This window comes from Staurois parvus, unplaced genomic scaffold, assembly GCF_062004578.1.
Source record: "Staurois parvus isolate SC_StPar_1 unplaced genomic scaffold, SC_StPar_1.0 ptg002753l, whole genome shotgun sequence".
NCBI lineage: Eukaryota > Metazoa > Chordata > Amphibia > Anura > Ranidae > Staurois > Staurois parvus.
The window spans coordinates 2,819,162-2,844,838 of NW_028320549.1; the positions used below are offsets into that span (position 1 = coordinate 2,819,162).

Sequence of the window (25,677 nt, forward strand, 5' to 3'; positions counted from 1 at the left end):
TATTATTTTATATAATATTCAGCTTTTCAACAGATGCAGTTTGGCAAAAACCCTGTGACTAACTCTCCATTGACAGTTTCACTGTCAATGGTTCCACTGGACTATTTGCATGCTATGGTAAATCTCCTCCTCCAATGCCCGTCTCCAGGACTTCTCCAAGGCTTCCCCCATCCTCTGGAACACCCTACCCCAATCCATCAGACTATCACCTACTCTCCTCACCTTGAGGCGCACCCTGAAAACCCATCTCTTCAGGGAAGCCTACCCCACCCTCAGCTAACTGCTGATCTCCTCCACTCTTCCTACCACTCCATCCCCCACAGCTATCCCTTCCGTACCACTTTCCCCTCCCTCCTAGATTAAAAGCTCCAAGGAGCAGGGCCCTCGAATCCCTCGTGTATTGAATTGTATTGTTACTGTACTATCTCATGTACTATCTCCCATTATAATGTACAGCGCTGAGTAAACTGTTGGCGCTATATAAATACTGTATAATAATAAATCGCATGTGAACTGGTACATTGTGAAAGCTTATAGGCTGTTCCTTGTGACATGAATAGAAACAAGTGAGTACAAGATCATGTATGATGTAAAAGGTCAACAAAGGACAGAAGTCATCATAGAACCCCATGAACTTCTTTTGGAACTGTCTCTTGAGCAGTTTCTGTAACAGAAGACCGGCCATAGACTTCTATAGGGGCCTACTGTGCAGGTGCAGCCAGGATAGAGATTACTTCCTTTGGAGATGCTTGCCACAGTCATCCATATTATACATGTAAGAATATATCTGCGGTGTGGGAGCTGGTGGTTGGTTTAGGAAGGGGCCAAAAAATATAACTACTTTTTATGAAAAGGGCACTTGCATTGCATAGTAGGTACCTCCAGCTTTCCTCATCCCACAGCTCTACTTCTCAGAAGAGCGATCACAAAGACCAGGTTGCTCTGCAGACCACAGCAACTAGCTCCTATAATCATGAGCTACAAGTAAGTGGCTATTTGCTAATGTATGCCTACGGGTTTGCTTCAACATCTAGCACCAGAAGAGAATGCAATAACCTTGCTATTCCAGCTCTCATGATAGACATCAAAATAGTCAAAGATATGATAATAAATATGAACCAATCAGAAACCAGCTGTTACTTTTTTCAGATGAAAAAAAATTTTCTAAGCAACTGACTGGTTGCTAAAGACAGCACTCCCTTTCCTTTTCTTGTTTTACACATGGATGAATGTTTCTCCAGAGACTTCCCTGGTCAGTGGCCTTCATTCATGTATTTTTACTTTATGACTTGGTCTATAGGAGGGAGAAACAAAATCATCAAGCCTCTTTAGTAAACTATAGAACAAACTTTGGAACTAAACTGAATCATGAGCTCAGCAGACTATAATCGGATTCCTTTGTGTTCATGCACTTTGAACAACATCAATACAAACAAGGTACAACACAAAAAATATCCCAAATTATAGCATAGAGGATGCAGTGTACCTGCCCAGGGCTCTTGTTTTCCATTCTTGTATTCCTTTAGTATACCAGGTTACCTCAATGTAAGCCCCTTTATTATCAGTAACCTGATGTTCTGGGAACACCTAATCCAAATTTTGTAATTGTGCAAGTTGAGGACACTTAGGGGTTTATTTACTAAAGCTGGAGAGTCCAAAATCAGACTCCCTTCTGCATAGAAACCAATCAGCTTCTAACCTCAGCTTGTTCAATGAAGCTTTGGCAATCAAACCTGGAAGCTGATTGGTTTCTATGCAGAAGGGAGTCTGATTTTGGACTCTCCAGATTTAGTAAATAAACCGTAGTTTCACCTAGAGGAGTCGCTTTGCAGTTGACCAATGCTTAGTCTGCCACTAGAAAATTATTTTAAAATCAACTGATTTGAGTAGTTTTTCCGAGTTTGCCCTTTTGGTGATTTTCCTGGTATCCTTAGAAGTCTACTAGTTGCCTAGATTTGCTTTAGATAAATGTAACCTGGCATAAAAAAGATTATGTAAGCAGGCTCCAAGTGATGGCTACACATAACTTTAGTTCTGTGGAAAGTGGCTTCTGGGAGAACCTTAACTTGGATGTATACAACATGCAGTCAACAACTTTTGCTCCAAGTCATAGTTGTGGTGTCACCCAGCATCCTGCATTGCATACATTTCTATTGGCTATTGAATTGTGCACATTGGTGATGTGCTAATGTTTCAGCTTGGAGCTCAAACCAAAGTCTGCTTGTTGAGTACATCCAAGGTCTCCTGAGGAGGACAGGAGTTTCCTTCCACAGAATTAAAGGATATTTGTAGATGCTTTTGATGCCTTTTCTCAGGGACTTGTATCAATTCAATTTTTCGTTTGTTTTGTTGTGTTCTCAGCTTCTGGATTTGCCAATCTTTTCTTTAGAAATACCCAAGATGGAGTGTTTCTTCTTTAGCTGTAGAAGCTTAGTTCGTCATAGCACCTAATTCTTCCAAACCTTCCTGCTTTGTAATGATTGTTGTAGTAATTATGCTGATCATCATCTGAGATATATGGTTACAGCAGAACCAGTCCCACCACAGCAATGATCATGAGGACTCCAGCCAATATACAGATGCTGATGAAGACCACGTCACTGCTATCCTGCCCCCGATCACTGCTCTCTGATGCCTCTGTCTCTGGAAGTTGGGACTGCTCAGTATTCTCCACCAGTCCTTGGAGCTGGGCCGGGTCTGAACCAGACAGGATACGTACAGAGGCTTCTTTCCTCTTGGGTTCACACTGCACCTCGTACTGATGAATGTCCTCCTGAGCGCCCAGAGAGAAATCTATATAAAGTGTGCTCACAATGACTGAGGTGTTGTTCCTTTTCTGCAAGAAAAGAAGAGACATCACAATCAAAATAGGTTGTCTTTTGTATTGCAAGATTATATTATGGGGCATGCAATGCATTAGAAGCAGATGTTCTGCTAAATATTAAGGTTGTGCTCTGAAAGAGATTCTCCATAAAGGAGTTCAAGTCTAAATTCAGCTGAAATTTATTTTGCTGTTGCTGGCCACTTTATCATCACTGGGAACTTTCTCAAATTGGGACACACTTGTAGACAAGTGCAGTCTTTTCTCCACTGCAGGTGGCACTCAATTGCAGTGGCATTGCAGGAGGAGAGGAAGCCAGGAGGAAACTGTTCCTGTATGGTTTTCTGGGTCACTGGGGAAGCCTTCCGGTTGGATGTTGCCATCCCATGTGATTCTGGTGGCCATTTTGGGTCAGGCAGAGTCTATTTAGGACCCTGGCTCATGGGTTTATCATGCACTTTGTGAGTGGACAGTACAGGGACAGGTTAATCAACTGTCAGGGAAAGTGAATAGCAGTAAGGAAAGGTTCTGAGTGAGTAGGGACAGGATAAGGACACACTATCCTTTCCTGGAATCCTCCCAATTGGACACAGATGGGCCAGGCTGCATTCCACCCTCAGAAACAGACACTGTCAGCACTCAGGCCTTGCTCTGCAATACTGTTCAGAACTGTGAGTGTTCCCAGTTGAGTGTCCTCGCGCCGGGCTGTTTGTATCTTTGGGTCGTGACTTCAATAAATGTTCTGTTATTTGCAATTAAACTCTGTGGGGGAGATTTACTAAAACTGGAGAGTGCAAAATCTGGTGCAGCTTAGCATAGAAATCAATCAATTTCCAGATTTTATAGTCAAAACTTAATTGAACAATCTGAAGTTAGAAGCTGACTGGCTTCCATGCACAGCGGCACCAGATTTTGCATTCTTCAGTTTTAGGGAGAAAAAAAACCCAATGTGTTTACTGTCGCTGCACCGACAAGCAAATCAGAGGTTCTAAACACCTAAACATTGATAAGCACAGTTTTGGCTGTTTGGCTTCCAAAAGTAAAAGTTCATTGTCTGCTATATATTAAAGAACTCTACATGGTAAATTGTTTGCTTTTTCTTTATAAAGTAAATCTCTGCTTAGAGAAGCATTGGTTTTTTCTTACCTACTTCTGAAAATACTAACCACTTGGCTATCATACTAATCCTACTAACTTGGAACACTCGAAACGTGGAACTTGCTCCAGTTCAGTTATTCATAGATTTTCCAAGCCATTAGACCAACATAACAGCAGTTTTTTTCAGGATCATGTCAGCCCCATACTGTATATACAGTATCTATGGATACAGGGTTTTGTTAACTTCATGGACCTCTCTTAGGGATTGTATTGCTGTTCCAGGCTTGCTCCTTATGCTAAGTATTTGGAGGAATCCAAGGTCTCCAGCATTCATTCAGTCCATCATGCATTTCTTGTATGGGTTAGTATGGAGGTTCAGGCACTGGTAAATACAGGAATGTACCTCTTTCTGCTTAATGAATTTACTTACCTTTGGTTCTGTCCCACATGTATCAAAGCGGGCATAGATCTTAAAGTTACTGCCAGAGAGTTGAGCAGCACAGGCTGGTGTACCCAGGTAGATGTGGCTCCTCTCCAGCCGAGGGACAGACTGGCTCGGAATCTGGATGTGGAAGTCAGTACGGGTGCAGCTGACGTTAACAGGGACAACTGATCAGAAAGAGAACCAAGAAAACAAAAATCAAAGTACAGCTGTTCTAAATGAGCCAATAACCATAAAATTACAATTTTCAGCTTAGAACAAGGCCAAGAGGAGACAGTTCCTTGTTACTTTGGAGGGGACAGAGCTCTGGGGTAGCCATCCAATTTTAAGGCAGATCTGTACTTAAAGCTAAACTCAGGCAAAATAAATGTGCAAAATATTACAACTCTGTATTCATTAATAATTAAATGTATTTTTTAAATGCAAGCAGTGTAAGCATCTGATTTTGACTTGGGATTGGTCATGTGTAATCCCCTGTACAGCAGAGTTCAGAATCAGAAATGGACTAGCAGCATGAACAAGTGACGATGAACATGCTGATAGTAGGAGATAGCAGAGAGCTGAGCTTATCAAGATGCTGCTGTTCTTTCAGTGTCCAGTCAGCAGGCTGGGGGTGAGGAAACTACACCACTGTTTTCCTTAAAGTGACATTAAATGATAGCCTTTTTCTCCAAAATATTCCACACATATCCACTACTGAATGACCCAGTAATCTATTTTTATGAAATCATTTCTTACTGTGTTTTCTATCTAACAACCTCAATGAGCTTCTAAACCTCTTCCAACATTAGTGGCAATCATGTGCACTGTTCATTGCAGACTACAAATCCCATAATCCAGGGGTAGGCAACTGTGGCCCTCCAGCTGTTGATGAACTACAAGTTCCATCATGCCTCTGTCTTTGGGAGTCATGCTTGTAACTGTCAGTTTTGCAATGCCTCATGGGACTTGTAGTTCTACAACAGCTGGAGGGCCACAGTTGCCCACCCCTGCCATAATCCATAGTGCAAAATCCACAGATCTGGTCAGCTGAACTCCGAAAAAACATCCAACTTTATTGTAGTAATAAAAGCACTGCAATATAGTACTGTAGCACTGTGGGAACAGAGGAAGAAATCAACACATTTCCTGCTAACTCAGCACCTATTTTCTTTTCTATTTGTTGTCTCTTTTGTATGTGTCCATATATATTTTTTGTACGTACTCACATGAATGCCCATGAGGAATCGGCACTCGAGAGAAATCACCCACTGATTTTTGGAGGATGTCGGCTATTTTAATTATGGGTTGCTTCCTGAGTGTGTAGTCATGATTAATGCTGAGTTTAGCGTGAAACGCGTTGACTTTCCTCTGTCCCCATGAGGTTACAGTGCTATATTGCAGTGCAGTCACCCGAATCTGTGGATTGCACATCATATACAGTTAAAAGAACTAGGCTGACACCTGAATACTTGAGGGGTGTGGAGGATAGTCGTGGCTGGCCACCCTGGAGCAGCATTTTGCTATCTATCATAGTCCAAAGTCTATCTTGGGAGGGAACAAGAGAGGGTGGCTATGTTCCTACATACCTACATGGACCATACAGAATTAATGCAGCCACCCTTCAAACAGAAAGTTGGATCACAGAAGCAAATAAAAGGAATTTAGATCTTTGGAGGAGACTAGAATAGAAAGGAGTTTTGAGTTGAAATAGAACTAGAGGCAAAACTTTTTTTTGTTTAGTTTTGGATAGAGCAAGGGAGGGTTATAACCCCTGTCAGAGTTATTTCCCCATCTGTGTACCATTTTGGAGATTTCCCTTAATTTCCTGTCCCATAGCTAAACGGAAAATGAGAGGAAATCCCTACAAATTAAAGGAATCCCTTGGGAACCCCCAGGTCACCAGTGTTTCCATTGGAAGATTTTTCCTCTATTACTTTTCTGGGGACAACCCAAAATTTGGGATTTTCTTTACTTTCACTTTTAATGAAAATGGTAAACAGGATTAAAAGAGAGGGTGAATCTCCTTAATGGGGCCACAGACAGCAATAAAAACTGACAGGGGTTCTAAACTTTTCACTGTATCCAAAACTAAAAAATATACATACTTGAATAGAACTTTTATTTAATACCAGAATTTAGTGTTACTTTAATTGAAACAGAGAAAAGATTTAGAATAGAAAGCTAGGCAAGACTTTTTTTTATTTGCTTTGGCTAGCGTAGGAAGGGCGTAAAACCTCTTTTGGGTATTTTTTGCTGTTTGGTGGACTTTTCCTCACTTTCAGTCCCGGGCAGAACTAGTCACAGGAGTTGCAATCTCCACAAGAAGACAGACAGACAGACAAAGGCCCCCACTCTGCATAAAAAGTTATTTTTTTGTTATCTATGCCATTTCCTTCATTTCTTTGTCCAAGGTAACACTGGACACCATAACAGGAAATGTGGGGAGATCTCTTCACATGGACACAGACAGCAATACATATCTGATAGAGGTTCTAACTTTTCCTTGCACTATCCAAAAGTAAAGAAAAGGTTATGACTAGACTTCTATATCCACTATGGAAGTCAATGTGAAAGGAAAACCAGTAGAAGACAGCCTGAAGCAATTTGGAAGCATCTCATACTGAACGTATAGGCAAGTTGAAGGCACCTGAAAACACTGTATTTACCCATTTACACTAGTGTGCAATCCATAAAGGTACAAGACATTGGATGCCACTAGAATGACAATGACTCCTCAGGAAATCATAGGCTGGCTTGTCTGCAATATGGTGTCTACTCTCCACTGGTAATTGATGACCTTACTAAGCTCATGTGACAGGTACCCTTTTATTATAAAGCCGTAGCAAGGGTTAATTCACAATACCAGCATTATTTTTGCAAGTAACAACATTGTGGCTGAGTCTGTAATTCTTCTAGTAAATCAATAAGAGATGAGGAAGGCTTCTTATACCCAGTACATTAGAAAACCATTAAGAGGTTTTCCTATATACAAAAAGAGCATTACAGCAAGAGAGGGCGAAACTGAATCCCCTGGCCAAGCCAGACAGATTGTAAATCACTGGAAATTGCATTTCCTTTGCTTTCCTGCTTCCTTATTTAGGACCTCTCATGTCTCGGAATAATTTAATTGCACCAAGTCTCATAACTTGTGTCTGAAATCAGCACTAGAGGCTGGAGAGGACACATCCCTCCACTGCCTTATATAAGTGGAACACCATTAATACAGTGCTGTCAGCTGCTGCTTATCTCTGCGTAATTCATGTCAAGGAACTGGCAATGGCCTGGCGTATTTACAATGTTCATTTGCACTTTACTGAAATGTTTTGGGATGTTTAAAGGTGAACTATACTTAAAGACCAACTCGAGGCAACTAAAAAATTATCTTATCCCTTGCTGTTCTCTGACTGCACTGCAAAGGTCAATTGCTTGTTCTTGTCTAGGAAGAAGAAGGTTTACTTACCCAGGTCTCTGTTCCTTCCTAGACCAGTCCCTGCAGATTTTTCTCCTCCATGTTGCTGTGGTCTAAAGTCCTGACATCATCAAGATCAAAGCAGGGTCCATAGCCCTGCATTAGACATAATGACACCAAGGGATAGTCCACTGCTGGAGCATAAGGGAGCTCCATCAGCCAGGAGTCAGATAGATAAAGCTGTTTCTCCTCTCCCCTAGACAAATGAGTTATTAAAACATAGAAAAGTAATGGCAGAAAAAGGACTACCCATTTTTTTTGTTTTTTGTTGGGGGGGGGGGTGTTTTTGTTTTATGTTTTTTTTTCTTTTTTTCTTCTTCTTTGTGGGGGGGTTGATAACTTTTTTTTTGAGTTTAGATCTATACTTGTCCAAGCATGTTTTAAGCTATTTACTATTGTCTGGCTCACTACCCATGCTGGAAGTTTATTCCAAGAATCAACTACTCTTTCAGTAAAATAGTACTTTCTGAGATTAGTTTTGAACTTTCCTCCAGTTAGGTTAAAGCGGAGCTCCACCCAAAAGGGGAAGTTCCGTTTTAAGGACTGCTCCCCATTAAGTATTGGCACCTTTGGGGGGTGGGGGGGAGCGGGTACCCAAATTTAACAGGTACCAGCTCCCAGTTCCGGTCCAATCACCTAGGCGATCGGAAGCGGAAGATGTCCTCCCTCCCTTTAGTCTTTTGGGACATGTGACAGGTCCCAGAAGACTACAGGACTATTCATGAAGCGCAGCGCTTCTCGCGCATGCGCAGTGGGTACCAGACTGTGAAGCCGCAAGCTGTCACAGCCGGGTGCCCACACTGAAGGTGCCAACCTCCTGGAATACATGACGGCCGGTGAAACAGGCTGCAGGGGACACACCGTGGGACCGAGGGACAGGTAAGTGGCTGTTTTTTAAAAGTCAGCAGCTACAGTTTTTTTAGCTGCTGACTTTTATTTTTTGACAGCGTGAGTGGAATTCTGCTTTAAGGTCATGTCCCCATGTTCTTCATTTTGGTTTCATATTGAGAATACTGCCCTCCTGAACCTTATTCACCCCCTTGATGTATATAAAGGTTTCAGTCATGTCTCCCCTTTCCCTTCTGTCCTCCAGACTGTACATGTTAAGTCCCTGAAGTCGCTATTGATATGTTTTATCCCCCAGACCTTTCACCATTTTTGTTACCCGTCTCTGGACTCGTATCTTTTTGTAAGTGAGGTCTCCAGAACGGGACACAGTATTCTAAATGAGGCCTAACTAAAGATCTATATAGAGGAATCAGGACCTCCCTCCTGCTGGTGACCCCTCTACTGATGTATCCTAGAATTGTGCTTTCCCCGCTGCCTGGTCACACTGATTGCTCATGTTGCAATCATCTGAAATAAGTACCCCCAAGTCCTTTTCCTCTGTAATGCTGGCCAACACTGTACCCCCAATGTTGTACTCTCTCAAGGGATTCTTTTTCCCTAGGTGCATTAGTTTACATTTAGAAACATTGAACTGCAATTTCCACTTTTTTGACCAATCTTCCAGCAATGGCAAATCATGTTCCATGTTACAAACACCTCCCAGGATACCAACCGTATTGCACACCTTTGTGTCATCAGCAAAAAGACATACCTTACCCAACAACCCTTTAGTTACATCACTTACTATAGAATAAACAGCTATTAGTTGGGCTTTAAAGTGGAACTTTAGTCAGAAAATTAAGTCCTGCTAGATCACGTAATGATGGCCTCTTTTGCAGGTATAGCTATATAAAAACATTAAAAATAAGTGCCTATAAAGTTTAAAGTCCAGTAATATACTGTCTCACCCTGCTCTGCACAAGCTCTGTTGTGCTCTACTTATTGGTACTGCCAAAAATCTAGAAACCAATCTGCTGACAGCGTAAAGATTTAGGCTAGGTTCACACATATGCAGTTTGCGTTTGATCCGTTTCTGCCGTGCGTTTTGCGTTGCATTTTGGCACATGCATTTTTCCTGTGTTTTGATGCATTTTGCATTTTTTTTTGTTGCTTAGCAGATTTAAAAGGCATAAAAAGTAACAAAAATGTAGCGAAAACACACTACATGCTTTTCTGCAGTATTTTCATTGAAGTCTATAGAACCAAAATTTCACAACTTGACCCAGACCCTTTCCAAAAAAAACGCACTAGGTAAAAACGTGGAGATGTGAACGTGTCCCATAGGAAATCATGTTAAATGGACTGTAGTGCATTTTTGCAAACTCAAAACACTGCGGAAATCGCTTAGGTGTGAACCTAAGGGAATTGCTGCTCAGGGGCTCTGGGATTTCAGCAAAATGGCAGCCTCAGTCAAGAAGAAACAGGAACAATAGTGGAGGCAATTTACAGCACACACTAATCTTCGTAGCATAATTATTAATGAGGAATGTATGTTCCTTATTAAAATACTTTTTTTTATTATGGTTAAAATTCCATAAAAAAAAAAGAAAATCTAAATCTTACTTCCATTTCTTGCCTTCCCCATCCATTGTGTACCCCCAAACAAACTACAGATCAGTAGTCAACTGTGTCAAAAATGGCATGGCCCATGTTGGGTTATTTGAGGATCCAATCCTCTAATTGTTCTGCATACGGCAGTTCAGAATATGTAAATACTTTAGTGTGTATTATGTGGGCACAAGTTCATTTTAGGTGTGCATGCATTTTTCTGTCTCCTGCACATTCCTACTGGTCAGTGAGACCTTCCATTGTAGTGAAGGGCCAATAAGACAGTATAGGAGTGAAGCTTAGTGGTAAGTTCTAAAACTGCTCAGAAGTGTAGGTGCTGTCTGCTAGAACAACTTCAAGTTCTGCAATGACAGGAAGGTTTGGGAGGCTACTGTAAGTATGTATAGGCACCTCTTGATAATGGTTTGACTTCCTAGGACAAATCCTTTAAACATACATGCTTAGCGTAATACCTGAGCATATTTCAGCCATGATCGTTAAACAGAAAGATCATACAGTATTTGGATCTTCCAATCATCCCGTCATGTCTATGACAAGCCCTGCAGTGATTTGTCACATCAATATAGGATAGATAGGATAGAGACCTGTACCTGTATAGGATAGGGATCTACACCAAAATGTTTATATGGTCACTTCAGTCTCTGGGCTTCTACTTACTGTGCCACTTTAATATACGAAAAATAATACATACTAATTCCATTTATAACCATCTAAAAGGGTAAAAGGGGTGCCTGAAATGAGTATGTCTTTACTTTACTGAAAATGATTTGCTGTATTCTCCTGCTGTCTGGATAAACCATGAAAGAGCCAGACAGTAGTGGGCCCCTTGTGTTGCTGGACCCTATGGATATTACTCAGTTTCTTGTGGCCATAATATGCATGACTTATTAATGAGGCTGACAGAAGAATCACCTCTGCTTCTCATTAACAAATCATAATAATCCTTTTACTTGCCTGCCCTGGAAAATAGAAAATCTGCAGTAAGTAACTTTTATCATCAAAAAGAGACTCTTCGCTCAGTCCCATTTTGACCCAATACAATCCAGACACAAACACCAAGTAATGCAAAATTATTACTGTTGTTGTGTACTTACCACCAATGTAAAACACGGAGAAGCCCTTACTGGCTGTATCTCTGTCCGTCACGAGAACCAATAGCAGATTGTTCTTAGTAGACATGATTGGTGAGGGGACCTCAATACCACACCATTTTCCCAGAAGTTTGTTGCCTTCATTTTGCCCATCGTAAACCGCCACATAGTCATAATCACAATGTTCCGTTAAACTGTTCCTTTCCTCCAGCTCCAGGTCTCGGAAGAACATCTTAATACGAAAGCCTGGGGGTAACTGGACATTCCACTGGCAGATAATATTATTGGGGTACATTTCTGGATAGCGAGGGCTAGAGATATTGCCCTTCACTGCTTTGAACACATCCTGGCATTCACCTGAGAGATACAAAAAATGAAAGAATGTTGGATCAGGAGCATTTTGGGAGTAATATCAGATCATGTTCACCAAGTCACAAATTTTCGTCCATTACATGAATGTAAAAAATGTCATGCTTTGATGTGCTTATTTCAATTGACTTGGGTCACTCATCCTAATGTTTTCCTAAAAATACTCTGAAGGTCACAATGCATGTAATGTAAGTTATCTTGTAGTGCTCCTCTATGCTTCTCTCACACCTTCCTTACAGAGAAAAAAAAGAAATAAGATGTTTATTATAAACCTGAAGGAAGCATGCCGCGGTTTTCTACCAAAACCAAGTGGGTAGAAGTTACTATCCACTGCAGTGTACAGTCTCTAGTAATGGTTGAGGACATAGTCCATATTTATTAAGTCCTAGAGTTTGCGATCCAGAAATACCTACCATAAAGCAAAGCCAATGGTGACCATAAATGCAGTTAAGCAACCTGGTCATGAACTTACACAATTGTCTTATCCCTTGTGAATTTCGTATACAAACTTAGCAGTTAGTATCTAACTTGATCAAATACTTACGAAATGTAATTTTAAATTGATTTAAAGTGAAGAGGAGAAATGTCATACCGGATGAGAAGTGAGCCTTGAAACCCCTGGCTCCAATATTGAAGTCAGATTTGAAGACTACATGCAGCTCATTGGAGGTGGATGTGATGTCTGGTGGCTTGGTGGTGCCACAGTAATGGCGGACTTGTTCTTCAATACCATTGCCATCAAGGACAGCAACATAATCAAAGTTACACTCCTGGCTCTCCAGCTGGAAGTCTGTGAACACCAGGCGAATGTTGGTGTGAGGGGCGGCCCGGATCAGCCAGTGGCACTCTGCATTGTTGGGATAATTATCAGGGTAATCAGGGCTCGTAATAACTCCAGAAAGGCCAGTGAGCACTCCTCCACAGATATCTGCATGAGAAAGTATAAAGGAAACACAATTTATCGATTTCTACAATATAAAGCACAAAAAAATTAGTCATACCTAAAATCTGACCAAATTCTGCCCAAGAATTCCTTACATGGACAAAACCACCCCCCACATTTGTGGAGCTCTATCTCCCCATGGACTCAGTAATTTATCCTGTATGGCCAAAATGGCAATATTGGGTAGATATAAGAAAGAAAGCAGCCATAATTATGGTATATAGATACTGCATATTCTACATAATATATATCCAAGGAAGACTAAAGTGTACCTAACGCCAAAACATTTTGTTAGAATCTATTTAAGTGTCTTTATTGTTGTCTGTTATCGCCCATCCCTCTTGAGAGATTCACATTTTTTTGTCCTTGGACATTTTTTACTTGGGTACAAAATGATAGGAGATCCAAAATTTTACAGCTGTCACCAGACCAGGAACAGAAGGGAAATATTTCAATAGAGAATCCTGTTCTAGTGACTATTGTCTAAGAGTAGATTTCCATTGTTTGGAGCAATTTCTGCTCACTTTCCTTTGTTTCTCTAGAAAAGAAGTCAAGGGAAATCTCTCCAATGAGTCACAGGCAGCAAGAAAAAAAAAACAAAGAAAGGTTTTAACCATTCTTTACTTTAAAACTGAAAAAAAAAAGCTTTATATATGCTGTATGAAACCCAAGGGGAAGGCTTAATTGAGTTCAATTTGGAACGTTAATGCTTTTGATTAGGAAAGGCAGCAACATTATCTGAGAGTTAATGCAGCAGAGAAATCTCTTTGTAAATTGAACATAATTACATTTCCAAATTAAAGCCACACATAAGGCCCATGTAGATTATCCATTTTTGTTTTTTTAAGCCAAAAGTTTAATAATCGGTTGCAGTAGGATTTTCGGACACATGATAAACATTTGAAAGTAACAACATTATTGATCACAGAATTCTTCCTAGAACGGTCAAGCATAAAATTGTTCCCATGCCAGAGATTAGCTGTGAAATAAAAATGAATAATGGTATAGGGGTTAGGAGATAAAAAAAAAATAGGATTGGTTACCAAGGGAAAACAGAGAGATCGTGGGCCTGGTGGGAACACTTTGACTTACCCCTGGAAATGAGAGGCTGGGAACAGACTTGGGTTATCCACAACTAAAACATAGTTGTGTCCAGGAGCGGACTGACCATTTGGAAACTCGGGCACTGCCTGAGGGCCCGGGGTCAGTAAGGGGCCCTATGAGATGCCCCTGGTACCTTTTTCATAGGCTTTTTTGAGTTTGGGCAAGGACAAAGGGGCCCCATGATCCCCTATTGCCCAGGGGCCCCATGAGTTGTCAGTCCGCCCCTGGTTGTGTCTGAAAAGGTTTACAGCTAAACTCCATGTAATTGTAAAGAAACACCATATAAAGTATATCTGAAGCCAATACTTCTTTCATTTTGCATGGAGTAGGAAATGTTAAAGACCCCTGTCACTTCCTTTGACAGTTGCGTCCCATTTCTCCAAAGTGAGGGAAATGCACTCTAACAGTTGTTAGGATAACAGTGATAAAACCTGACAAAGGTCAAAAATCTAACTCTTCCCTAATCTATCTAAACTTTAAAATATTTTTGCAAATTTTTCTTTATATTAGCCTCATTGGACTGGAAGGGGGGAGGGAATCACAAGTAGTCTATCAGGCTTTGCTGCATGCTTATGTATCAGCAGGGAACACAATGGATAGTGATGAGCCAAACATACCTAGGTTATTATTATTATTATACAGGATTTATATAGCGCCAACAGCGCTTTACAAAATGAAGGTAGACATTACATTTACAATACAATTTGGTACAAGAGGAAACAGAGGGCCCTGCTCATTAGAGCTTACAATCTAGGAGGAAGGGTTGAAAGATACAAAAGGTAATAGCTGTGGGGGGGATGAGCTGATGGACATAAATGGACTGTTTACTAGGTAGAAGCTGGATAGGCTTCTTTAAAGAGAAAGGTTTTCAGGATCGTCTAAAGGTGGATAGATTAGGAGACAGCCAGACAGATTGGGGTAGGGAGTTCCATAGGATGGGAGAAGCTCGAGAGAAGTCCTGGAGGCGAGCGTGGGAGGAGGTGACACAGGAACTAGAGAGTAGAAGGTCTTGGGAGGATCGAAGAGAGCAGTTTGGTGGATATTTTGAGACCAGGTTGGTGATGTAGCTGGGGGCAGAGTTGTAGATGGCTTTGTAAGTTGTTGTTAGTATTTTGAATTTTATTCATTGAGCGAGTGGAAGCCAGGTTCAGTTTGAGGCAGGTTCGCGAACATGACCTAAGGTTTGGGTGCCAAATCTGAAATCCAGTGAAGTCAAAGGGAGCTGTATGAAAAAAATCAGCAATAGCTATTTTCTAGGCTAATAGGTGGCTGGACACTGTCCTTGGCAACATATACCAAACCAAAAACATTTTCAAAACATACTCTTTGACTGGGAGCAGTGATTTTAGTAATGCTTAAAGCCTAAGTTTACCACCAAATTCAGGTCTGCTAGGGATTTTAAGAGTAATCCTTGTACAAAGAAACAAGAAAACAAAACGCATGAAGTTTCCCCCCAAAAATCTATTTTAGATTCTTATCTGAGCATGCAGCCTGACTAGCCAAAAAAGGGGGAGATGAGCAAACAACCACCCTCCTGAACCATACCAAGCCACATGCTCTCAACAAGGCACAAAGGTGGGCCGTTAACAAATTGTATTCATGTTATACACCATGACCTGTCGGAAATTGTTGCAGCACTGTCTTAACCATATGGTTGGTTCCAGTATGGTGTACAAAAGGAATATACTCGATGCAGAGAACTGTCCTTTCTGTATCTCCAAGAACTGCCATTGCTAGAGAAGAGGACCCGGGATGTAATTTGATTGTCCAGAAGACATAAAGTAAATATGTTAAAAAAAATTCTGTCATGTTACAACCAAAAACATAAATGTATTTTATGTACATAAATGTATTCGATGCAGAGAACTGTCCTTTCTGTATCACCAAGAACTGCCATTGCTAGAGAAGAGGACCTGGGATGTAATTTGACTGTCCAGAAGACATAAAGTAAATATGTTAAAAAAAAACTTACCGTACACACTGGAGGAGCCTCCAGCCATCACCTGTGGGGGACCATGGGGCCCAAGGTTGGCCTTTCCCCAAACTATCACATTTGAGTGAACTGATCCTTAATAGGAATGCTTATATTACCACTTACAGATATACAGTATATATACAATGCCTTGAAAAAGTATTCATACCCCTTGAAATTTTCCACATTTTTCATGTTACAACAAAGAAGAATGGGTAAAAATGTCCCTCTCTAGATGTGCAAAGCTGGTAGAGACATCCCCAAAAAGATTTGCAGCTGTAATTGCAGTGAAAGGTGGTTCTACAAAGTATTGACTCCGGGGGACTGAATACAAATGCATGCCCCACTTTTCACATATTTATTTGTAAACAATTTTGAAAACCATTTATCATTTTCCTTCCACTTTACAATTATGTTCCACTTTGTGTTGGTCTATCACATAAAATCCCAATAAAATACATTTATGTTTTTGGTTGTAACATGACAGAATGTGGAAAATTTCAAGGGGTATGAATACTTTTTCAAGGCACTGTATATATACTGTATATCTAACAAAGTCAATGGATTCCCTTTAAGCTCATTTCCAGTTTTTTACCCTGTAAAGTGCTGTGTAATACACTCTCTGGCCACTTTATTAGGTACACCTTGCTAGTACCTAGAAAATATCCTCCACACCATTACACCACCACCACCAGCAGCCTGAACCATTGATACAAGGCAGGATGGATCCATGCTTTCATGTTGTTTACGCCAAGTTCTGACCAGGGGAGGACTGACAACTCATGGGGCCCCTGGGCAATAGGGGATCATGGGGCCCCTGTGTCCTTGCCCACACTCAAAGCACACCCAAAAAAGCCTATAAAAAGGTAGCAAGGGCATTTCATGGGGCCCCCTAACGACCCCGGGCCCTCGGGCAGTGCCCGAGTGCTCGAATAGTCAATCCGCCCCTGGTTGTGACCCTACCATCTGAATGTCGTAGCAACCAGTCTGCCCATTCTCCTCTGACATCAACAAGGCATATTCATCCACACAACTGCCGCTCGCTGGTTATTTTCTCTTTTTTGGACCATACTCTGTAAACTGTAGAGATGGTTGGACATGAAAATCCCAGTAGATCAGCAGTGTTTGAAATACTCAGACCTACCTGTCTGGCACCAAAAACCATGCCACGTTCAAAGTCCCTTAAATCCCCTTTCTTCCCCATTCTGATGCTCTGTTTGAACTTAAGCAAGTCGTCTCCACCACGTCTAGATGCCTAAATGCATTGAGTTGCTGCCATGTGATTGGCTGATTAGCAATTTGTGTTACCAAGCAATTGAACAGCTGTACCTAATAAAGTGGTCAATGATTGTATGTTGGTGCTGTATTATCAAGTAAAAATAAATAATAGGGACTGGGAACAGTTTCATTAAAAGACAAAGACACCACAGAGCACAGTTCTCACGCAGAGTTGCTGTACAATGTATATCCAATGGGTACATGTGCTGGAGTCCAGTAAGTATGCACAGAAATGTGTGGCTTCATGCTACTATTTTGCTCACCTACGAAAGATTGGGTCAGCTTTTAGTGATGCGCCTTGGCAAGAAAAACACAATTCGCTTAATCCATTTAAAAAGTCGAATGGGCATTGCACAAAGGGAGGGGTACAAATGAATATATATAAGCTGCAAAAGGCAACCTATAAATGGAAAGAGTCAAAAACTCTCAATAAAAAATCAGTTAATTAGATATAATAATAATCTCTTAGATTGTAAGCTCCAAAGAGTCCTCTACTGACCCTGGGCCCTCAGGCAGTGCCCGAGTTTCCAAATGGTCAGTCCGCCCCGTTACAGCATCTGCTAAAGACTTTCATGATCCATATGCAGTGGCGTCCCGAGGCAGGTGCGGGGATTGCGGCCCGCACCAGGTGACACCGACCGCACGGGGTGACACCGGAACCGCTCCACGAAAAGGTAAGTTGTAAATAAAACCGATGATCCCCGCAGGATGGATCGGATCCATCCTGCGGGGATCGTCGGCTTTCTTTACAACTTACCTTTTCTTGGAGCGGGTCCAGTGTCACCCCTTATAGGTTGCATGCCGACGATTCCCACAGGATGGATCGGATCTGTGGATTGAGCATAATGGATCGGAGTCCGATTCATTATGCTCCCCAATCCGCAGATCCCACCCATCCTGCGGGGACACCACTGCATATGGATCATGAAAGTCTTTAGCAGATGCTGTAATGGGGCGGACTGACCATTTGGAAACTCGGGCACTGCCTGAGGGCCCAGGGTCAGTAGAGGGCCCCATGAGATGCCCCTGGTACCTTTTTCATAGGCTTTTTTGAGTTTGGGCAAGGACACAGGGGGCCCCATGAGTTGTCAGTCCGCCCCTGTGCTGTAATATATCTCACTGTCAGGGCTCTCATTGATTAGAAAAGAACTGAATAAAATGAAGGGGCCTTGTCCTGCCTCCTTGTTGTCTATGCAACTGAGACTTCTTTTTTTCTTTTTAAAATGTGAAATAGTTTAGATTTTCTTTGCTGCCTAGTAGTGCCAGGAAGATTTGTTTGTATCATGTAATAAAAGACCCCGGCACCAGAAAAATTGATGCCAGGAACAGAAAATGTTTTGCCACTTTCCATCGTTCTAATAATTTTATTTACATGTGTGTTTTCCCTATATTACAGTAACTGAACGATCAATACAAACAGTGTGCCTATATACAGTTCCTGGAAGGATCATTTCTAGATCATCTGGCAGCGTCCTGTGTTTTAAAAAAATAGGATTTTTATGGTAAATAAAGTAATTAACGTTTAGTGCCTATTTACACTTGTCCTGCAGTAAAACACATGAAAATGACTGCATTAAAATGCATTTCAAGCAGAAAATCCATTCTTTCTTATATGGCTGCTTCATTTCTATTGGTTGCACTTTAGGGTATTTTTAAAGGGAAACTATGAGGGCTACATGTGTGTTAAAACCCAACTTGTGGCTACATCGTCTTCCATCCAAAAACATTTTTTTTTCTTTAAAGAGGTCTTTACGCTGTATTCACATCTGAGCGTAGTGGTTTCAGCGTTTTTGGCACGATTTGTCACGCATATTGTACCGAAATTTTTACGCGGTTTCATACAGCATTTTTAGCCATTTTTGAGTTTTGCCTTTTTTTTTATTAACCAATAGAGAAAAAATATCATCTGTTGCATCATTTGTTGCTAGGTTTTTATGTTTTTTTTCTTTGGCCGGGCCAAGATGACATTACTCCTGCACAGGCATACTGGAATTCATTCTAAAGCATCTTGCGAGGAAATGGGCATGTCTCTCTTTCTGCTTACAAATACATCTTTAATTAAAAATGGAGCCTGGAGTTGGGCTTTACAATTCCCACTGCAAGAGGCATAAAGGGATGAGAAATGATTGTATTATATTCTGAATTCACACTTTTAGCTGAATATTTTCATATGTTTTTCAATGGCTTATCAATAGTCATACATTTCCCATAGCTCCTATAAATGACATCAAACAATTGCACCATTAAAAACAATGGCAAACCTTTGAACATGGGCTGATGTGCATTAAAATGCATGTGTTGAAATGTATTGGTGTAAATGGGTCCTTAAAGCAGCAAGTGGTCAAGTTTGGAGACAAGTCTTTTGAATCCAGATAAATGTAGGGTTACTGTAAGATTGACTCACCTTTCCTGTAGGTGGCAGAGAATCCTGTGCTTCCCACGTGTTTGTCTGAATGAAAAATAACAGACAGTACATGCCATGATGATGTGAGGTTTGGGGGAACCTGGGAACCACAGAATGTTCCCAGCAGATTCCCCTCATCCCTGGAGGCCCCATTGTAAATCTTGATGTAGTCATAGTCACACGTGTCATGGAACTCCAAGTTGAATTCATCAAAGGTAAGCTGAACCGTGAATCCCTCAGATACAACGATGAGCCAGCTGCACTCAGTATAAGGTGGATACACTCTTGGGAAGTTGGGGCTGAAGATATGGCCTATGGGAGCTGAAAGCACTCCCCCACACTTCACACCTGTGGAAGAAGAGGGAATTTTAAGTCATTCATGAGAAACCAACACTTTGTTCTCTTATTTTTGTTCATTTATCTCATATAAAATTTCTACCAGCAGAACACTTCAGATCTCTAAATACAGTGTAATATACAGTATTAACAATTGAAGTTGAGAAAGATATAGTTGAAGCCTAGGCCTACCCCCTCCTAAAATCTGTACCCCATAATTGAGTGATCTCAATGATTAGACATGAGCCACATGGGCCAGCAGAAAACATGCCAATGTCCTATTTTGGAATTCAAGTTGCTACTTGCACAACAGGGCCCACAGGTACTCAAGGTAACCAAAGCCAGGTGCCGGCTATATCATTATGCCTTTCAGGGACATTTACAGATGAGACTATGATTACTCCTTTTCCCCCTAGTGCCCAGTACTGGGTCTGCTACATCACTTCCTGTTAGCAGAGTGGATCCAGTTCTTTTGAGCACTATATATATATATATATATATATATATATATATATATATATATAAAATATATTATACATTATATTGCCAAAAGTATTGGGCCAGCCATCCAAATCATTGGATTCAGGTGTTCCAATCACCTCCATGGTCACAGGTGTATAACATCAAGCCCCTAGGCATGCAGACCGCTTCTACAAACATTTGTGAAAGAATGGGTCGCTCTCAGGAGCTCCGTGAATTCAAGCGTGGTCCCGTGATAGGTTGCCACCTCTGCAATAAGTCCATCCCTGAAATTTCCTTGCTACTAAATATTCCACGGTCAACTGTTAGTGGTATTATAACAAAGTGGAAGCAACTGGGAACAACAGCAACTCAGCCATGAAGTGGTAGGCCACGTAAAATGACAGAGCGGGGTCAGCGCATGCTGAAGTGTACAGAAGTCTCCAACTGTCTGCAGAGTCAATAGCTAAAGACCTCCAAACTTCGTGTGGCCTTTAGATTAGCAGAACAGTGTGTAGAGAGCTCACTTACTGCTATGTAAAGCATCTCAGATGCAGTGGTGTAAAGCACACCGCCACTGGACTCTAGAGCAGTGGAAACGTGTTCCCTGGAATGACGAATCATGCTTCTCTGTCTGCCAATCCAAAGGACGTGTCTGGGTTTGGCAGTTGCCAGGAGAACAATACTTGCCTTACTGCATTGTGCCAAGTGCAAAGTTTGGTGGAGGGGGGAATATGGTGTGGGGTTGTTTTTCAGGGGTTGGCCCCTTAGTTTCAGTGAAGGGAACTCTTAAGGCGTCAGCATACCAAGACATTTTGGACAATTTCATGCTCCCACCTTTGTGGGAACAGTTTGGGGATGGCCCCTTCCTGTTCTAACATGGCTGCGCACCAGTGCACAAAGCAAGGTCCATAAAGACATGGAGGAGCGAGTTTGGGGTAGAGGAACTTGACTGGCCTGCACAGAGTCCTGACCTCAACCTGATAGAACACCTTCAGTATGAATTAGAGCGGAGACTGTGAGCCAGGCCTTCTCATCTGACATCAGTGCCTGACCTCACAAATGCTCTTCTGGAAGAATGGTCAAACATTCCCATAGACACCCTCCTAAACCTTGTGGACAGCCTTCCTAGAAGGGTTGAAGCTGTTATAGCTGCAAAGGGCGGGGCCAACTCAATACTGAACCCCACAGACTAAGACTGGGATGCCATTAAAGCTCATGTGCGTGTAAAGGCAGGCAATAAAGTGTATATACTCACTTGTGTATTTATATCAGCCTTCTGCAACCCCCTGCACACAGAGCAAGACTGGCAACACAAGTAGCCAACCAGGCTTTGCTGCAGCACAAAGTGCTGTCAATCTAACATTGTGAAGATGCTTTCAGGAGGGAGTGTGCTGCTGCTCCATTATTGTTCCTTCTAAAGCTAGACCTTTGCAATCAACGAATGCACATGAGCTTTGCTGACAGCATATCTGGTCACTGACACAGCATATTATGATTGTAATTTAGTGATTGTTGCTGAGAGATCTCTGCTTAAACACAGAGAGCAACATTCCTCTCTGCTGCCTGGGGATGAACATTTTGGACTGTATTTTCCAAAAGATAGCAGTGAAACCTGTACATCTCATGTTTTCATAATCCAAATAGCTAGGTTCAATGGGTTTAAAATAAAATACATTCCGTCAAAGGCAACTTCCATAATTCCACCTATGTAATTTATAAGGTGGTATGTTTTTTTAATTTCCACCAATAACCAGAGTAGCCAGCACAGCATCCCAGCTCTAATGACATATCAGTATTTTTGCTTGTAAAATAATTAAGTACAGTAATACAAACATGCAGACTATCTCAACCTTTAACCAATTGTTCAAGCCAATGTGTACTGGGCTAATATGCTACAAGATGACTGGCTGCTCTGATGTTGAAGAAGCTTGGTACATTACAGGGGCCTAGTATGGTAAAAATATGCAGGAAAAGCTGAAGAAACAACCTAAAGCTTCCAGTTTGTCTTACAACCGGCCCATTTAAAATGTTCAAAGAGTAAAGTTCAGTTGCTCTATTGGAAAGGAAAAAGACATTTAAGAGGATTCCCTCCATCCAACATCGACATAGAGAACCACTTGAAATCTCTGCTTACCTTTCCGGGCCTGAATCACGGGGACTCTCCATAGCACGCTTATCACGAAGATAAACTTGCAATGAATATTCTGCATATTGGAAAGCTAGTGCTGTAATATATCCAGTGCTCGCAGAACACTACAGATAAGACTCAGAGCTGCTATTGAATAAATAATTCATCTGTTGTCTGAATAGGAACTTGATCTCACTTTGCTCTCCACCCTCGATGTTCTGATGTGTATTGGGTATCCCTGGATTTACACATTCACCCTACCTGCATTAAATCACAGGGCCGTGGGGGGCATTGCATTTTCCCAGTGATCCTGTGGCAGCAGGCTAAACAGTAAAATAACATGGCAACACTTTCTGTGTGCATCCTAACGTGAGTTATCCAGAACAGGGAACAGGGCAGCTGAAATGTTTTGGGTCAATTTTATTTTAAGTTTGTACGTTATTAATCGCTTGCCTACAGGGCACTTTTACCCCCTTCCTGCCCAGGCCAGTTTCCAGCTTTGGGCACTGTCGCACTTTGAATGATAATTGCACTGTCATGCAACGCTGTACACATATGACATTTTTATCATTTTTTTCACACCAATGGAGCTTTCTTTGGGTGGTGTTTAATCACCACTGGGTTTTAAATTTTTTGCACTATAAATGATAAATGAAACCAACAAAAAAAAAAGTTTTTCCTTGTTTCTATTATAAAATTTTGCAAACAGATAATTTTTCTCCTTCACTGATGTGCGTTGATGAGGCCACACTGATAGGCAGCACTGATGGGCACTGACAGGCACCACTGATAGGCATGACAGGCACCACTGATAGGCACTGATGAGGCGGCACTGATTGGCACTGATAGGCGGCACTGATGGGCACTGATAGGCTGCACTGATGGGCACTGACTGGCGACACTGATGGGCACAGATTGGCATCACTGATGGGCACAGATATGCAGCACTTCTGGGCACTAATGGACAACACTGTTAGGCACTGATGGGCAGCACTGTTGATCACTGATTGGCGGCAATGATGGGCACTGATGGGCACTAATAGGCGGCACTGAAGAGAACTGACTGGCGACACTGATGGACACAGATTGGCAGCACTGACGGGCACAGATTGGCAGCACTGCTGGGCAACACTGTTAGGCACTGATGGTCCGGACTGTTGGGCACTGATGGGCGGCAATGATGGGCACTAATAGGCGGCACTGACTGGCAACACTGATGGACAAAGATTGGCAGCACTGACGGGCACAGATTGGCAGCACTGCTGGGCAACACTGTTAGGCACTGATGGGCAACACTGTTAGGCACTGATGGGAAACACTGTTAGGCACTGTTGGGCACTTTTGGGGCTGCACTGATAATCAGGGCACTGATTATCAGTGCGGATGTCTCCTTTCACAGTTGCCGGTTATCAACAGTACTTTCCTCACGCTGTGACAGCATGAGGAAAGTACTGCCGATAACCGGCAAGTGTATTTACATGGTGGTCAGCTGTGATTGGACACAGCTGATCACGTGGTAAAAGGCCACTGTGATTGGTCCTTTACCATACCATGTGATCCGCTGTGTCCAAAGGCCATAGCGATCACAGACAGCGTTGGGTGCGTGCCATGGGGGGCCCACGGGGCGGGGCGCATTCTGGGAAGACATCATAGGACATCAAATGACACCCTTCAAGAACTGGACCACCACGCTGGAGCTGTCATGTGGTTAAACTGAAATTTAAATTCTAGGCAGATATAACATGAACAAAATAATGCAGAACTGTAGTCATGAATACATTATTAAGTGTATTTTTGAAATGCAAGTAGTGTAAGTTCCTAAATCTGACCTGGTATCACAGCCTCTACAGCAGGGTTGGAGTGTAAGAAGAAGAAGCAGTGCAAAAAACGTATCAGTTCACGTGCTGACAAGAAGCATACTGATAGGAGAAGAAAGCAGAGTGACTGAGAAATGAGCTTATGACTGGGCTGCATCTACTTTCATTGTCCAGTAAGTGGGGTCCAAAATAACATGGGTTCAGAGGAAAGGGGTTAAATGATACTGCCTATTAAACTGAGGACATCTAGTGGCAGAGAAAAATAAAGCTGAGAAATGCTCTGTATTGAAGGTGAATTTTGCAGCAAAAGCTGGTTATGTTATCTTTTACTGGGTTTGAATTCTGCTTTAAATCCCCTCTAAAGTACTTTTTTTTGTCGGTCACTCTAGAGAAAATCAAGTGAAGGGAAATCTGTCCAAAGTAACAGGAAGCCCATTCATGCCACTACAGTCTGGAATGTTGCGGTAAGACAGTCCATTCATTTGAATGAGCTGGGCACGCACCAGAACATACTTAAAAACAGACATATACTCTTTTTGCAAAGCAGAGAACCACAACATGAAGTGTGTTACTGTGCATTGTAATGAGTGGTGGTAACTGCACCACAGTAGTGTTATTACTTTCTTAGCTGTCACTGGATAAGGTGTCCACATTGGAAGATTTCCCCTCTATCCCTGTTCTGGGGTCAACTGTATAATTTTGGATCTACAATGTTCTGTCCCATGGATAATAGTCACTAAGACTGATAGCAAGAGTGAATTCCTTCAACAGAAAGCAGTAAAAACCCCACAAAGGTTCTAACCCTTCCCTACTCTATAGTCCCCCCCCCCCCCAACAAAAAAAAAATGTTATCTAAAGTTCATTAAGATAAACTTTAACCTCTGCAATCCTTTGCCCATCATGTCCGGCAGGAGCATCACCCTCACTTTTGCTGAGATCACCACATCACGATTCTGGTGTCAAAAATTACTGGCGTGGCCTTACATAAACGTTAATTACAAAACATTTTTCCATTCACAATCCACATAGCATTGCCAAAGCAGAGATGGTTCCCATTGCTATAAATAACCTCTGCACAGCTGATTTGTTTCCATTATCAGCCATTTCAGGATGAAGAGTTACTGACGAGATATTACATCCATACCAAAGATCCATGCAAGAACAAGAAGAAAAATACACACCTTCATTTTAAAATGTCATTTATTTATTTTTTTCCTAAAATGCTGGAAAAACTGCCAGAGGGCAAAAATTGTATTTACTGAAATTCCATCCATGAAAGGCCTGATGTAGGAAAATGAAAAGGCCTTTTTTTGTATTCTAATGCAGCACTTTTTAGGCAATTTTTTAGTCAATCCACTGGCTAAGCCAGCCATTCTCAACCAACGTTTCTCCAGATGTTGCAAGGGGTTCCTTGAGTTGTTGGTGATTGACCTTCCATTTGATGATGTTGACATAGTTCCGGTGCTAATGTCAACTGGTAGAGCCAGCTGTATGACACCAATGA

At 41.7% G+C, this 25,677-nt stretch overlaps 1 protein-coding gene across 1 annotated transcript; it reads right to left on the reverse strand.

The window, feature by feature from the left end:
• Positions 1-1,815: 1,815 nt before the first annotated feature.
• CDCP2 (CUB domain containing protein 2) lies at positions 1,816-22,438 on the reverse strand. The gene is made up of 6 exons (XM_089666535.1): positions 22,363-22,438; positions 19,431-19,778; positions 12,322-12,657; positions 11,364-11,717; positions 4,350-4,528; positions 1,816-2,836 (listed from the first exon to the last, which is right to left on the reverse strand). The coding sequence occupies exons 1-6, from the start codon at positions 22,436-22,438 to the stop codon at positions 2,522-2,524; spliced, it is 1,608 nt and encodes a 535-aa protein (XP_089522661.1). The 3' UTR covers positions 1,816-2,521.
• Positions 22,439-25,677: the final 3,239 nt, after the last annotated feature.